Below are 17,118 nucleotides of genomic sequence, written 5' to 3'. Positions count from 1 at the left end.
AACTGACCTGGTCTAACCCTGTTTATATAAAATAAGCTGCTGCTCCAGAGCAGGTTTGAGCTATCAGACCTGTTGCTATGATCACAACTCTCAGATGAACTTTGAAGAATGAAATGATCCTGGATCATGTCAAATCCTCAATAACAAAATCTAGCTAACTGAGTAATCCATATATGAAGAACGAACCCCTGTTTGTTTTTTTTGCACACACACACAAATCCATCTGATTACTCATGCCTATAGATTCAACACATAATGATTTATTTTCTTTCAAGGTACTGAAGTAAAGGTTTGGTACAGAGTCCTGTCAAAATTATATAAAAGACTAAAACTTACCTTTTGACCACTTAATTAAAAGTCACTGCAAAAATGGATAAGACAAACCTTTGTGGAGTCACTGCATATTAGATGATCACTTTTGCAGCTTTTGGAGGACATTTATCTACATAAGTGATTCCACAGGACTGTGGACTTTTCTTTATGTTTCTTACCTCACCATCCGCTTTGCCAATGGGAGAGTTGAGGATGAAGTCAGGAGGAGCGAAAACATCAACCAATGCCACAGCGTCATCCTTCAGCTGCACACATAGTCAGAGGGCATCTGACTAATTACACTAATACACTAATTACTGAAGGGGTCTGTGAATTATCTACAGCTAACATAACACTAACCTGCCCACACAGAGTGAGAATGGCTGTCTGGATGAAGTCAACCGGCTGCCCACCAGAAAAATAACCTCCTGTAAACACAAAAATGAAACTCAATAAACCTTCAAAAACCTACACGCTTACAGTTTTACTTGTATGAATGATCTATCTTTATTGAAAAACAGAATTAAGTTGTGACGCAAAACAGAAATTACACCCCAGACCGCAAAGCCAATCATAAGTGTATTTTTTTTAAACTGTGATTCATATACAGTACATTTATCACGTGAAAGCTGAATAAATAAATTTTTAAAGGGTTTAAAAAAATCTAAATACTAAGAAAATCACATTTAAAGTTATCCAAATGAAGTGTTTAGTCCATTACTAATCAAAAGAAATGTTTATATATTTGCAGTAAGAAATTTACTAATTGTCTTCATGTCACCTAATGATTTATGGCAAAAAAAGAAGATAATTTTGACCCATATAATGAATTTTTGGCTTTTGGAAAAAAAAAAAAGTTCAGTGTCACAAATGAAAAACTAAGGAACAAAGTGTGTTTATTATTAAGACAATACATGCTATATGAAAGGATACTAGCTTGCAATATACTGTATTACATAATAACAGTTACAAGTTAATGCCAATGTAACGTAGCGACATTAAATTTCCAAAAGTTTGTTATTGAATATTTTAGCTGATAGTAAAAGCAGAAAAAAATGCATAAGTATATGCATCTTATAACAATACCAACAAACAAAACCCCTATAGTATGTATGTCGTAAATAAAAATTGCCCTGTCCTTAAATGTACAATTACACTGTAAAAAGGACACAGTAAATTAAAGTGTGACCAAATTTCAATGTTTTATGAAAAGGTTTTTAAGCATGTCAAGGCAATATTTATATGATTAAAGAAAGAAAAAACAGCACTAAAACTAATTATATGAGATGCTATAATTTAACATACTTACATCATATTTACGTGATACAACAGTATAATATAAATAAAATGTATTCTTGTGATGGCAAACCTCAATTTATTAGGACATTTTCATTTCGGTGGGTCATTTGATGTCTTCTGAAACAGGAGCTAAAATATTTCAAATGTTCTATTTTTGATTTATTGTTTTTTTTATTTTTGAAAGTCTTTGGTTACTGCCAACTGCTGAGATTCCAATTTTGTATTTTGTGTTTAGAAGAAAGAAAGAAACTCATCTATCAAAAAATGGAAATGAACTATACAGTATCTATACCCTTGTGTACTGTTCATTAAACTGCTGTAAAAGTGCATCAGACATATATTTTTATATGTTTCATATATATATATATATATATATATATATATATATATATATATATATATATATATATATATATATATATACATACACACACACACACACACACACATATATATATATATATATATATATATATATATATATATATATATATATATATATATATATATATATATATATATGTGTGTGTGTGTGTGTGTGTGTGTGTGTGTGTGTGTGTATGTATATATATATATATATATATATATATATATATATATATATATATATATATATATATATATATATATATATATATATATAAGGCATGTGCGGAGATATATATACATATATACACACACACACACACACACACACACACACACACACACACACACACATATATATATATATATATATATATATATATATATATATATATGTGTGTGTGTGTGTGTGTGTGTGTATGTATATATATATATATATATATATATTTATATATATATATATATATATATATATATATATATATATATATATATATATATACATATGTGTGTGTGTGTGTGTGTATATGTATATATATATATATATATATATATATATATATATATATATATATATATATATATATATATATATATATATATATATATATATATATATATATATATATATATATATATATATATATATATATATATATATATTAGGGATGTGCGGAGATATATATACATATACACACACACACACATACATATATATATATATATATATATATATGTGTGTGTGTGTGTGTGTGTGTGTATGTATATATATATATATATATATATATATATATATATTTATATATATATATATATATATATATATATACATATGTGTGTGTGTGTGTGTGTATATGTATATATATATATATATATATATATATATATATATATTAGGGATGTGCGGAGATATATATACATATACACACACACACACATACATATATATATACATATATATATATGTATATATATATATATATACATATATATATATATATATATATATATATATATATATATATATATATATATATATATATATATATATATATAAATACGTGATTATATTGATTATATGGTGTCATTGGTTTAAAATTAAAAAACTTATTATGAATGATTATGAATTCGGCAATTAAAGAGTCAAAATCCTGTAATTCTTAAAACATTTAGTAGTTTTTATCAGGATTGAGGTTGATTAACAGATTTATGCAAAAAAAAGTGAAAAGGTGTTTATCTGATGCATTTTTACAGCATTTTAATTAAGTGAATGTTTTCATCTCAAACAAAACAAAAGGCTAAGACAGTTGCCCAGTGTATCGTTAAGTAAAAAATTCAAAGCATTTTCTCAACATATGTGTTAAAATAACATTTGTCACCAAAAATTATATGAAAATAAGCTGCTAGCTGAAACAGAAACAGTTAGTATGACCAAATTAAGACTCAAAAACACCCCAGAGTGGATAAAACATTCCCAACAGCACATAAGGGTTAATAATAATAATAATAATAATAACAATAATAATAACAACAATAATAATAATAATAATAATAATAATAATAGCAGATAATCAGATGCCTTGAACAGTGGTTTACCTTGATACAAGATTGCCATGTGATTGGTGAGAGTCCACAAGCCATAGAGAGCACAGAGACGCCCCAGCACTGATCTGAGAGCAGCTGGAGTCTGTTCATCCTGAATCAGATCATGGAAACGCTGCAGCACTGTGTGCTCAATAAAGGCGATAGCCAATGTACGACAGTAATACACCTAACACAGAGAGAAAAAGAGAAAGATGAGTTACAGGAAGACTAAATCCAAGGATACTAACTCTAACATATACATCTAGTAAAAGTGCTTAGGGAGTTATGACCCATATAATCTCAAGCCAGCACATGACAGAACAGTGACAGGCACTAATTGGGATGTTTATAGAGAGGAACGTTTTAAAGAAAAATGCTGGATGAACTAGGTAGTGTGCTTGTGTTTGTGTCTGGTTGCTAGAGAGTGATTCTCAGTGTTTTGGTGGTTGCTGGGTCAGTATTGTGCGTAAGGAATGTCTGCTTTATTAATTTTTCTTTGCTTTCTCTGCAGCTTTCAGGACATTTTAAACATGCTCATATACATTGCAAAAAACGCTTCTCATACAGTACTTTTGGGTTGTTGTCTTGTTTCTAGTACAAACATCTAAAGATAATTTTAAATCATGAAGCATTTAGGATATTGTTTTGTTTTCAAGTCAAAATTAAGTTTTTCCTTAAAACAAGCAAAATAATCCACCAACAATGTAAGTAAAGTAATCTTGTTTTAACTTTAAAATAGGATGACTTGTTAAAAAAAAAACTTGCTCAGTTTTGACATTATTTCTGAAAACAAGAAAAAACTTTTTACGCTTTACTTGTCTAGAAAATGCTTCTTAATTTAAGATTTTTTTTTTTTTGATATTTGGACTAGTTATGACAAAAACTGAAAAGCAATTTAGCAGTGTATTTTCGACCTGCTTGATTACATTTGTCAATTTTTGCTCTATTGCTGTTTGTTGGTCTAGTGAGCTCAAGTTAAGCTCACTCTCATGTGTCTGAAAGCTGAAGCTTGAGGCGATCATTGGAAAGGGTCCAAATTCAACTCATTATATCATGTGGCCTTTAACTAGCTGCATGTTTTTGGCTGAAGTAGACTGTCATAAAACACACACACACAGACCACAGTTCAAAAGTTTGGAATAATTCAAGCTTTCCTAATGTTTATTTGTTAAAAACTTCAATGATCAGTGAATACAGATTTTACTGTGCATGTTATTATTTAGAAGAATTTGTACTCCAGTTTTCAGCATCACATAATCTGTTTTCTAATTTCTCATCAATATAATTTGTATGAGACTGTAACAATAATGTTTCATTATATAATCAACATTTGCACAACTACGACAATCAAGTTATTTGCCTTAATCTGAATAAGACAATAATATGTTTAAGGTGTTTACAGGAGTTGCTTTTTGAATGCTCCTTTCATGATCCTGTTTTACATGTTATTGCACATAATATTAGATTATCGTCATTGCGTCAGCACACAATCCACGTTACCTCCAGAGTTTCGTGTAATTTCAGGAGTTTCATTTTTAATTTGTCAACTTTAACTGCAGTTTGACACCTTCACTTTCATTCAGGAACATTTCATGCATGACAAACTGAGGAATTGGAAGCGAGTATGAACCACTGTGTTGTTTTAATGGAATTTGATACCACACATTGTATGGGAAAAAAAAAAAACTTTTGCATTTCACAATGCAGGTGTCTGTGGTCCTTTACTGACTCGGTAGGTGCAGAGAAGTGTCAAATATCTGTGTGTGAGTATGGAATATTCTGTTCCAAAATGCATCAAAAATCCTACTCGACGGTGATAGCTTGAGTGTTTACATGTCTGTACAGCACTTCAAATATAATATCAGCATACTCCACATGTCTTAATTCCATTTCTGTTAAGTTCGATTATGACTTTGGTCGGGTTAAGGTAATCAAAAATCACTGTTTACATGGTAGACTCTTAATCAGAATACTGTCTCAATTATATCAAATTCAGATTATTGGAACTAGATGATCAACCCAAACCTATTGCAGGCCTGACTTGAGCATACCATTTCTCAGTGTAGTGTAAAAAATATAATTCTTTTTTTCATTTCTTATTAGAGTTATCCTTGATTCTCTATTAGTATGTGTATGCTTTGCCTAAAGTGATGTTAAATCATTTACAATCTTTACAATTTATCAATTACAATTTACAATTTATAACAATCATTCTATATATTTTTTATAATCTACACTATATTTTGTATGCTCTGTCAAATTAATGTTAACTGAAACTGGCCTTTGAGGAGATTTATTTTGCATATGTTCTTTCATAATGAGGCATTTTGCAAAATTTGAGGCATTTTGCAAAACGAACCATCTTGGACAAGAAATATGCAGCAGAAACTATAAAAGAAACGTGTGTCTCTCGCTTCTGATTTCCTGTGTAACCATTTATGAAAATATATTGGGGCCTATGGAGGTCTCTAGTATGTGCATTTAACTGGTCCAGTTCTTCTGTGCAGAAAAGAGAAACTAAACTGGGTCTTTAGTCTTAAGAAAACTCTCGCAGAAGCCTGGAGTGTTCGCTTGAATAGCATTGTATAACCAATAGGAAACAATTATGCGACCGAGGGCCCTCATCGAATTATTCATTTGTGCTTAATAAATTGCTAATATTTTTTAAATTGATCTCCGCCTCCTGAATTTGTATTGAACATGCATGAAATAATTGACCTCTTATTCCAACAGTAGGTCACTGCAATTTATTTTTTAAAATTTTTATTTAATGGCTAATATGAACTTGTAAGATCTCATTCATTCATTTTCATATGATTTGATCATATCTCAATGATGGTTTGGTTTATGGGTGGGGTTTAGAGCACGCCTCGTTAAAAAAAAATGCTCCAAAAAAAAAAAAAAAACATGAATTCATACAAATTAGCCACTTTTCTGACAACATGTAAAATAGGTACGTTTCCTTATGAAATCGGGTTGGTTTGTAGTCCATTACTGTTTTAGCTGTGTTATTTCTTTACATCAAATCAAGTTGAGCTTTCTTGCCATTCCACTACATGTGTGGACAAAGTGAAATGAAATGTCATGTCATGCAGGACCACGGTGCAACATAATCACAAATATAAACACAACACTGGAGCCCAGAGCTATTTTAAACCTATATACAAACATACTTAAATAACATACATATTTAAACCTATATAACTAACATACTGGAGCAGTAATCCAACTATGCTAACTTCTGACTATACATATACAATAAAACTACACACACTCAACGAGGTATTTTTGCTGTTTGTTTAAACTACTTATTTAAAATAAGTTTAAATCACCACTCATTTTGTACAGTGGAACCCAGCATTTTTTACAGTGCACATAACTTAAAACGGACTTTACAAGTACTTGTACACAAGAACAATATTGTACAAGATATTGTGCAAAAGAAGAAGTTAAGGTTAAAGAAAACAAGTAATGCAACAAGATTTTGTGGAACATTCACAAGTAAACATTATCTATGTTTCCGTCCAACTATTTCTATGCACGTTTTGGATGTGATTGTTGATGGAAACGCCATAATGGTCATAAATTTTGAAAATGCACATAAAAACCATGTGTGCATATCTGTGTGGGATGAACCTTTTATTCGATAAGAAAAGATGTGCATAAATTATGATGGAAACACTTTTACTGAATAAATTCTATTAAGCACATTAAAAAAGGTCATGCGATTTCATTATAGGAGATCATGTGATGATAAAAATGTGTGTAAATGGACAAACCAGTGGGCTGAGCACACTGTAAAACATCTGAAATGTTGTTTTGTTCATTCTATAACACCTTACCGTTTAAGTATTAGTGTTATTTTATTATTAATGACCTATAGAATCAAGAGCGTCTGTGCTCCATGTCTCACGCCTTCAAACGCCGCCACCACCACATTCATTACTACTCGGCATACTGTCTTCTGAGATGCAAGTTTATTTATTAAAAAGAGAAAAGCTTGACGCAGCTTCTCCTACCGCAGTAAATTCTGTTTTTACTGTTGATATTTGGCACCAGTTAATCAGGAATTGATGATTTTGTTCTCTTGACTCGTTGGATGGAAACGCTGCTTTATTCTCATATCTTTTATGCGATAATCCAGTTTTGCACATACATTTATTTCACATCTTTGCATGAAAACGTAGCTAATGTTTTCCTAATTGAGTACTGATAAGTTGGAGTTTAAGTGGATGGTGCATATGGAGAGAGACTGTTTCTACAGGTGGTTTGTCAAGCCTACTCACCTGTGTGAGATACACTCAGCACACAATGTTTTTTTAGAGATATGGAGTGATTATGAAAGTTTCTGGTACAAATGTTGGTATTACTTCATTTTGACGGTCCCTTTAATGCATTTTGTTGAATTTAAGTTACATTGAATCTACATGACAACTAATTCTCATTAGATTATAAGTAGACTGTTAGGTTAGGGTTGGGGTTAGTGTAAGCTGACATGTACTTGCAAAGTTTCTTATGTCAGTTAAATGTCTATTAAAGGAGCAGCATCATCAGAAAACAACAGATATTACCAATTATCATATGAGAAGTATTAGCATGTAATTGCAATGCAACTTTTAATCAACAAAACGTGCAATAAGGACCATCAAAATAAAGTCTTACTCAAATGTCTGGGAAAGTGTCAGGGAGATAAATGAGTGTTTTTTTCTACACATCAACATCTGCACAAATGTTCACCAGGGCTGTAAAAGTTAATAAGAGCTTGTTAAAAAGAAATTATGATAATAAAATTAAAGATAATGCTGGGTAGGGTTGCACAATGTTAAAAAAAATCTAACATTGCTATATTTATTTTTATTTTGCTATAGACATTTTGCGATATGAATACAGTTTCACCAGTTGACTAAATATCTCTATTTGGAAATAATTTATAATGTTAGAGGGAATCTGATGATTTTGCAGTGGGAGCGCATCTATAATAAATATAATAAACAATCTATAAACTTTTTGAGGTGCCCAACACATTTTTGTTGTGGTCTGTGCTATTTGCATTGTGTTTCTGTATTTGCATGTGTTGCAAGCATTTAGATCTATAAATATAATCAAGACAAAGATACAATTGAAATAAAGTGTTTTATTGTTTCCCGAGTATAAAAGTGTTCAAGTACAGTAACTGAATGATTAAAATAAAAATAATTCAATAATATTAATCATAGTAAAGATCAAAAATGGTACAATTTATTATGCCTGAATGCTATTAAGGTCATTATACAATTACAGCCAATAAAAACACGTGCAAATGATAAATTATAATACAAACTGAACATTGTGTATGCTAGCGACAGGACTATTGTAAATGCTCATATTGCGATATCGATGCTGAAATTATATAAAATCTTCTGCTTTGGTTATTTATTTACTTATTTTTCTTTTTTGAACATGATTGAGATAAATTCTGCAGTCTCAGAAAACGTGTCGTGTTTTTCTTGTTATTCAGGCCACCAGGCAGAAATTCACCTCTTTTCTTATGTACTGACCTTTAATATAATCAACTCACGCAAAAAAGGCACTGTGCTGCCCTGAACCCAACATAAGGAACAACATTTACACAAAACTATTTCCACAACAACCGAAAAAAAGTGACAATTTACCTAATTACATTAAGATCTACACATTGTGTCAGACTATTTTTTAGCTATCCTAACCTATCTTTAGATATCCAAATCACAAAAGTTTCTGTTGAGTTTAAAAAAACAGTATCCAGATGTGTTTGGTTTAGTCACCTTTGAAAAAGCTGTAGTTTTGTTGAGTGCACATGGACTTAGTGACTGAATTCTTCAATTAAATAATTTTATCATTTGTCAAGTCCTGACAAATTTAATTTTGCAGCTTCAGTGATCACCATTCGCAGTTTTTGTCAAAGATCATACTGTAAGTCACATTAGAATAAATGTCTAAATACTTTCCAGGCATCACTGGGTGTGTATGAATTGTATTGGCTGCGTTTCATTTATTTGTTAATGCTTAATTCGGTTTATCCCATTAGAAATTTGACACGAGCAACCTTCACACATCCTGAATGTGTCTCGGACCCCACGGACATGCACATATTTATGAATCTGATATGGCAAAAAGGCTTAAATCCTACAAGATGTGGAGGTCAGACATCAGCCCTTTGAAATGCCCAGTGTGATGCAGATTTGTAGCTTGGTGGAACAGATATTAAGTAAGGGATATGCTGGAGCCAAATGTCTGCTCAGTGTTTAAGATGTGTCAGTGGAACCAGAGGTCTGTTTTATGTTAGATATAAGTCATAAACAGAACAGCATTGTACAGAAGGTATTAAATGGGAAACATGGTGTGCGCTATCCTCACAATTCAGCCTGATACTAAAATATTAACAAAAATAACATTCCATTCATCAATAACATCCGACTGGTGAAACACGACTCTTAAATGAACAGCTGCAGAACATTAAACATTAATAAATTCTTTTCATTTCACAAAAGCTTCTTTAGAGTGTAAAAAAAGATTACTTTATGGGTGGAATTTTTAAAAAATAATTAATTACTGAAATGTTCTATGTAGCATGTCTCATTTATGACGCTGTTATGAAAAAAATAACATTTTGGCATTTTTATTTACAGGTGTGCATATAATAAAAAATATAACTTTCAGTCAAAGTTGCTTTATATATGCCTTACTTAAAGGTGCAGTATGTAAGTTTTTGACTCTTCTAAAGCATACAGATACCATAATATGTTTGCAGATATTTCAGAAACATGCTAAGTGAACATTCTTGATTATCTGAAAAACAATGCTGAAGTCAGATATTCTTCTTTTAAAATGTGCTCTACGCGCCATTTTGACCATCTTTATTTTGGTCATTTAACCCGCCCAATGCCAGTTTAGCCAATTATGTTTCAGCAGCCTGGGTTGCCTTGCTGGAAAACAGCATATTTCGTTCATTCAGTCAGGAAGGCTCTCAAAGCATGTGTCCATGACCGAAATGAGACCTCTGGTGGACAGTAGCAGACTCCAAAATGAGATGCAGATTTCAAGAGTTCCACATGAGGTTATTAATTAACAAATAATATAAATATCATGAGCATAAACATTAGGAGAGCACGTTGTAACCCCATGTCCTAACAACACACTAAGGGATGAGTTTTGCACCAGACGAAACCCGGCAGAAATGTAAATACAGCCATTCACAAGCACAGAATAGTGCACTCACTGCACTCCAACGAAATGGTAAGGCCTGTTGGTCCTCAATCTGGCAACCTGCGCTTTTGTGTGTTTAGATCCAGGAATGCATTACCTAGTTCAACCACTGGGTGTCAAACAAACATACTGCATCTTTAAGCACTTTAATGCTGTGTTCACAACAGACGCAGAAGGAGCGTCAAGCGCAAGTGATTTACATGTTAAGTCAATGCAAACGCATGAATAAACATCCTACGTCGCAAATGGTGTGGCGCAAATTGCACGAATGGTGTGGTATGTGCGAATGGCGTTGCGCGAATTGGCCGTTTTGCGCGTATCGCTCAAGTTAAAAAATCTGAACTTAAGAAGACAATCGTGCCGCGTTAACCAATCAGAAGCTTGCTCTTGTGGGGGCATGATTGTGACGTAGCGCCTGTTGTTGATGTCCCAGGGGAAATCCTCCAGCCAACACCGACAACAGTTCATCAAACTGGGCTTGGCTCAGTTAAAAGCACCCCTTAAAGCCTCCATCATCCAGGTTTTGTTTCTGGAGGAGATTATGAGGTCACAGAGCTGGATGCACCTCTGAAAGGATCTAGTGGACTCAGACACGGCCCTAAACGTATCAACGCTGTTTTTCAGCCTTCATAAAGCACATAAACACTGTTATTTTCTTAATAAAATTCATGTTAGCCATTTAGCAACAAAGCTAGAGTCACCAGGCAGACAAATGTCCTGCCCATCACGCGAATCCGCGTCTGTTCTGAAGTGAATTTGACGTGCGAATAAAGCGTAAAAAAAACCTCAAATATTCACGCGGATATTTAGGCGCAAATATCGTGATTTAGCTGCAAGGTCCACGTCTGGTGTGAACAGCATAAGACAGCAGTAAAAAACACATACATCATTTGCAGCAGATTTCTGGTTATCTAGAGAGAATGCAGGTAAATTACAACTATAATAACATTACAAATCTGATCTACATACAGTCAATGTTCTTCTTTTTCCCAAAAGTTTGGGGTCTATAATTTTTTCCCCAATAAGCATGCATTAAATAGTGACAATGAAAAAGAAAACACTATTTCTACAAATCCTAACCAGCAAAACAGTTATATTGCCAAAAATGCAGTATGTTACCAGGGCACATTCATTCATTCATTCATTCATTCATTCATGTTCTTTTCGGCTTAGTCCCTTTATTAATCCGTGGTCGCCACAGTGGAATGAACCGCCAACTTATCCAGCATGTTTTTACATAGCGGATGCCCTTCCAGCCGCAATCCAACTCTGGGAAACATCTATACACACTCATTCACACACATACACTACGGACAATTTACCTGTACCAATTGTTCTTGGACTGGGGGGAACCGGAGCACCAAGAAGAAACCCACGGGAGCATGTAAACTACACACAGAAAGGCCAACTGACCCAGCCGAGGTTCGAACAAGCGACCTTCTTGCTGTGAGGCAACAGCACTACCTACTGCGCCACTGTGTTGCCAACCAAGTCACAATGCACTCAAATCAATTTGCAAATTAACTAAAAATGTTCTTTGTATTTAGCTTTTAAATCACTAATTATTTACAAGGTAAGTGTATTTATCCAACTATACATCGTGTATGGGCTTCTACATGTACAGACTTATCAGTTATTGATGTCAGGCAAAACTTCCATATAAACCCTTTTCACAAGGCTGTTATGGCGTGTCATCATCATAATCTTAAATCCTTGAAAGTTTTTAATGTTTTGAAAAAATCGTATGAACATTTATATGCATTCATGAACGTATTATATCATCTTTGGTACAATTACAGAAAACGAATTACAGCTTGTGCGAGGCGTTACTAATGCAATGTCTATGGGGCTGAGAGTAAATTTGACCTTTTTCCTTTCTCTGGCTGCCATCGTCAGTCTCACACTAGTTTTTTTTCTTTTCTGAAAGTCTTGATGAGTTTTTCTGTTATTATTTCAGCAAATAGGATTGTAAAAAAACTTCCGCTACTGAAAAACCTGCATATGTATGCAACCCCCTTTTTAACATTAATCATTATAAAAATAATACACATAATAGAATGATTTACAACATAAAGAATCATGTGACAATGAGGACTTCTGATCAGTAAAACTTTTGATCAATAAAAAAATGAAATAAATATTTCATTGCTCAAATATAAATTAATTTCTGCCACAGCAACTAATATTATGTTAATGTTTTAACCATATTTTAATCAAATTATGCCAATTTTTTTGTGGAAATCCGGCTCATCTTAGTACACCCTATCTTATGTCAGCTTATGTCATGTTTTTTTGCGGTTACTGATTACTTCATCTAATTTAAAGCCTGCAGTCCATGAGAGTGGACGATTGTCATCCAATCAAATTACAGTAAGGCTCAGCATGTTCTAAACTGAAAAAATCCACTACACTGAAAAGCAACATAGCATCACTTCACTTCAGACATAGAAGAAAGCCACATTCACAATGCTTCTATTCAGATTTATTGATATGTTTGCCAATATTTCATAGATGGTATGTAAAAACAATGGATTGCACTTACTAATTAACGTTTATAATCTTTTGTAACACTGCAAGGTTTAGATCAGGATTTTATTTAGATATGTCTGTCCATTAGGATGTAGAACGGGTTCAAAATCTGTTACTGAAAGTGAATCTCCAGTAATGCTGATTGAACTTTTTTATATAAACAAGTATATCAATCTACTAACTCATTTCTGAAACAATTTCATATGCAGAATACACAGATCTTGGGGTTATTGAGCATATAACAGATGGAAATATCTAAGATGAAGATAAAGTTTTTTATAAACAAGGTGCAATCTATACAACAAAAATCTACAATACTACAATATTAATGTTTGTGATTGTAAAAATAGATTTCAAGATGACACCAGCAATCATACATTTTTTTGTGTTTTATGTTGGTATAATGTTCAGAAAGTATAACTGTTCTGACCTGGGGCCTCATGTATCAACGCTGCGTACGCACAAAAACTTTGCGTACGCCAGGTTTCACGCTCAGAATCGCTCACGTTTGGATTTACTAACAATGAACTGAACGTGGGAATGTGCGCAGGTTCACGGCAGCTTTCTGGCAGGAAAAGGCTAAACTCTCCCACTCTATTTTTTTCTTTTGTTGTTAATTCCGGAGAACAAACTTGCAAATAACACCGCTTTTCTCCGTTCTACCTCCGAAAGTAGCTCCTTCAATTCACATTCTGTTCAAAGTTTCTCTTTTTGTTTGATTTTGCCTTTGCTTTTTCGTTGGGTTTTTCCATTAGCATAGTCATTAGCATATTCATACGGGGGAGGAGGCAGGGAGGGGTTTTGTGCTCGTGCATGTTGCGCTCAGTTTCACGTTCATTCGGATGTACAAAAGAATATGCGTGAGATTCGGCGTACGCAGTGTTTCATACATCTGAATTTTTTTCTGCGTACGCACATTTACAGCTTTGTCCGTACGCAATGTTTTAGTAAGATTTCCACGCAAGTCTTCGTACATGAGGCCCCTGATGTCCATCGAAATGGACAAAATATATACACTTAAAGAGTCTTAATTTTTATTATTATAATCCGGTCTCATTTATAGGAGCCTCAAGATCTGTGAAATCATACTTCTTCATTTTTCAGAAACTTGGAACATAATTCAGGTCTGAAGTTAAACGGTCTATGGCCTATAAGTTTCCATGAGGTCATTAAATATAATCAGTTTAAGATGATGTACTGTAAACAGATTAAATGTGAGGTATGTTGAGGTACCAGAGTATTTGTACAAAATACAGACTACCCCACAACCCACAGAGCTGCCAGTAAACAAAGACACATACATTTTAATGTCTTATCTTATTAAAGTGCAGAATTAAAACCTACTTGGCTGTTGTTTCGGGCCTCAAAGTCTCCCAGTCCGGAAGATTTCTCCTGAAACAGCTTCCTCTGGCTCTCACCCAGTAAGAAACACACCAGCCACTTATACGCTGCCAGGGGCACTGAGGACACAATACCAAATCTTTCAATTACATTTAAAAAATGGACACGGAATAGGAGATAAAAATAAACCACAAGACAAATTTGAGATAAGTGGATATTGTGTCTATATATGACAAACTGAATCAAGTGTAATGCAGTGCTGGCGAACACATTTATATGGAAAGGCACATGGATAAAGGTCAACAAACAAGATAATTTTGAACAGATATTGGAGCTTTTGTTAGAGGATTGGTGCACACACACTCACTCTCACACAGATGTAATCATGGATTAGGTATCCGGGTGTGGACTGTGACTAAAGAACAAGGGTCTCGTGTTTTGGATAGTTGAGGTTTGGACGTAGATCTCCAACACATGACGCAGAAGTAACCCAATATCTAGATCCACGAAGAGATTATCTTAAAAAGGGACAGTTCAACCAAAATGTACATTTTTTTGATAATTTACTTAGCCTCATACCATGCATGATACATACTTATTTTTCTATTCAGTAGAGAAATATAAGATATTAAAAAAAAAAAAAAAAAAAAAAAAAAAAAATATATATATATATATATATATATATATATATATATATATATATATATATATATATATATATATATATATATATTTTTTTTTTTTTTTTTTTTTTTTTTTTTAGCTGAAACAATGTTATCAATGATTTTTTTTTAAAAGATAATAATGCTAATAACCTTTAATCAATGTTCTCAGCAAGCTGTATTGAGCATGTTCACATAAGTGTGGGGCTACAGTCATTCATTTAGTTTTGGCTGTATTTGTTTTTCTACTAACAAGTTACTGGTAGCAGCTCACTTGCATGGAATGAATCAAAATACCAGTTAAAAATCTTATTTAACAGCTTAATTTGTCCGTTGTTTGGATAAAAGTTTCTGCAAAATTATTTATAATAAATGTTCTAAATGAATAAAAAAACGATTAACCTATATCTGAAAGGCCTGAGCATCAGTAAATCAATGAATGAATGAATGCGAGTGAGTGAGCTTTAGTATGGAGACCAATTCTTACTTTTAACTACCTGTAGTTCTTTATTAGCTTTCATACTGGCTATAAAAACTTATTAAAACACATATTGAATGTGGCAGCTCTCTGCATCTCTCACGTTCACCCACTAAAGCCCGGTTAGTACCTGGATATAAGAACGCATGGGAAAAACTAGGTTGCTGCCGGAAGTGTTGGTGTGGGTCCTAACGCCCCAGTTTAGTGGAGGGGATACTATACTGTCAGTGAGCGGCATCTTTCAGATGAGACATTAAACCAAGGTCCTGACTCTCTTTAAAATTCCTTAGATGTCCTTCGAAAAATAATAGGGTTTTAACTTCGGCATCCTGGCCAAATCTGCCCCAAATCATAATTAGCTTCAATACTCTGTCTCCTCTCAAGCAAATCAGCTTGTGTGGTGTGCGATTTTTGGTGCAATATGGCTGTCGTAGTATTATCCAGATGATTGCTGCACACTGATGGTGGATGAGGAGATTCCCCCTAATGTATAAAGAACTTTGAGTGTTTAGAAAAGCGATCTATAAATGTAATGAATTATTATTATTAATATTATTATATTAATGCCCTACTCTGAATAACCATATCCCATCCCTTTCCTAATCTTAACTACAGTACTACAACAACCTTAGTAACAATCAATATACAAGTAAATCAGGAGTTCATTAAAGCAATAGATAGTGTATACACATTTCCCACACCAACATGTTATTACAATGTTCCATTTTGACTGAACTACTTCAAGTGCATTTACAGTACAAGCATAAACAGACAATCTATGAACAATTAAAATGTACAGACCACAACTGCATTAACCTAATCTGTTCAAACAGAGGCATCAATAACAGACTTCTTAACAACAAAACAATGCTAGATAAGCACTTTCCCACCATATAAAGGAACTAATAAATCAGAATACAACTTGCAATCCCTACTATTGAAGAGAATGAGTTTGTTATGAAAAGAAGGTTGTGAAACAAGACCACACACACTAAAGGCTTTTTTTTCTCATCACTTAGTAAATACCCCAAAATGAGGCAGAAATAAAGATTCTGAGTAAATGAGCATGTATGCTGCACATATGAAGTCTTGTCTGGTTTTTGATTATGCTTGATATTGTACTTTTTCTGAAAGAGGTTTAAATGGACAAACTGAGAAAGACTAATTCTGAATAAATAAACAGACATCATGTTACTGATATGAATGCAGTACAATACAATATAGTACATATGCAAACTATATATATATATATATATATATATATATATATATATATATATATATATATATATATATATATATATATATATATATACCCAAATC

General features: G+C 32.9%; 2 protein-coding genes across 5 annotated transcripts in view; both read right to left on the bottom strand.

The window, feature by feature from the left end:
• The window catches only part of stim2b (stromal interaction molecule 2b), an 860,843-nt gene that overhangs the window by 641,056 nt on the left and 202,669 nt on the right, over window positions 1-17,118 (bottom strand). The window lies entirely within an intron of this gene.
• acox3 (acyl-CoA oxidase 3, pristanoyl) overlaps window positions 1-17,118 on the bottom strand; it is a 45,631-nt gene that overhangs the window by 5,139 nt on the left and 23,374 nt on the right. For 2 of the 4 annotated variants that reach the window (XM_068222211.1, NM_213147.2), the window contains exons 14-17: window positions 14,659-14,774; window positions 3,574-3,748; window positions 673-740; window positions 492-578 (exon numbers count right to left, since the gene is read on the bottom strand). In XM_068222211.1, the coding sequence (XP_068078312.1) occupies window positions 492-578; window positions 673-740; window positions 3,574-3,748; window positions 14,659-14,774 (446 nt within the window). Of the gene's footprint in view, window positions 1-491; window positions 579-672; window positions 741-3,573; window positions 3,749-8,996; window positions 13,745-14,295; window positions 14,775-17,118 lie in introns of those variants that run through there. The other 2 variants (XR_012382359.1, XR_012382360.1) reach the window with 1 other exon arrangement.

Source organism: Danio rerio, chromosome 7 (genome assembly GCF_049306965.1).
Source record: "Danio rerio strain Tuebingen ecotype United States chromosome 7, GRCz12tu, whole genome shotgun sequence".
Classification (NCBI taxonomy): Eukaryota; Metazoa; Chordata; class Actinopteri; order Cypriniformes; family Danionidae; genus Danio; species Danio rerio.
The sequence above is the reverse complement of the archived record's forward strand: the minus strand, read 5'-3'. Positions and strand labels throughout refer to the sequence as shown.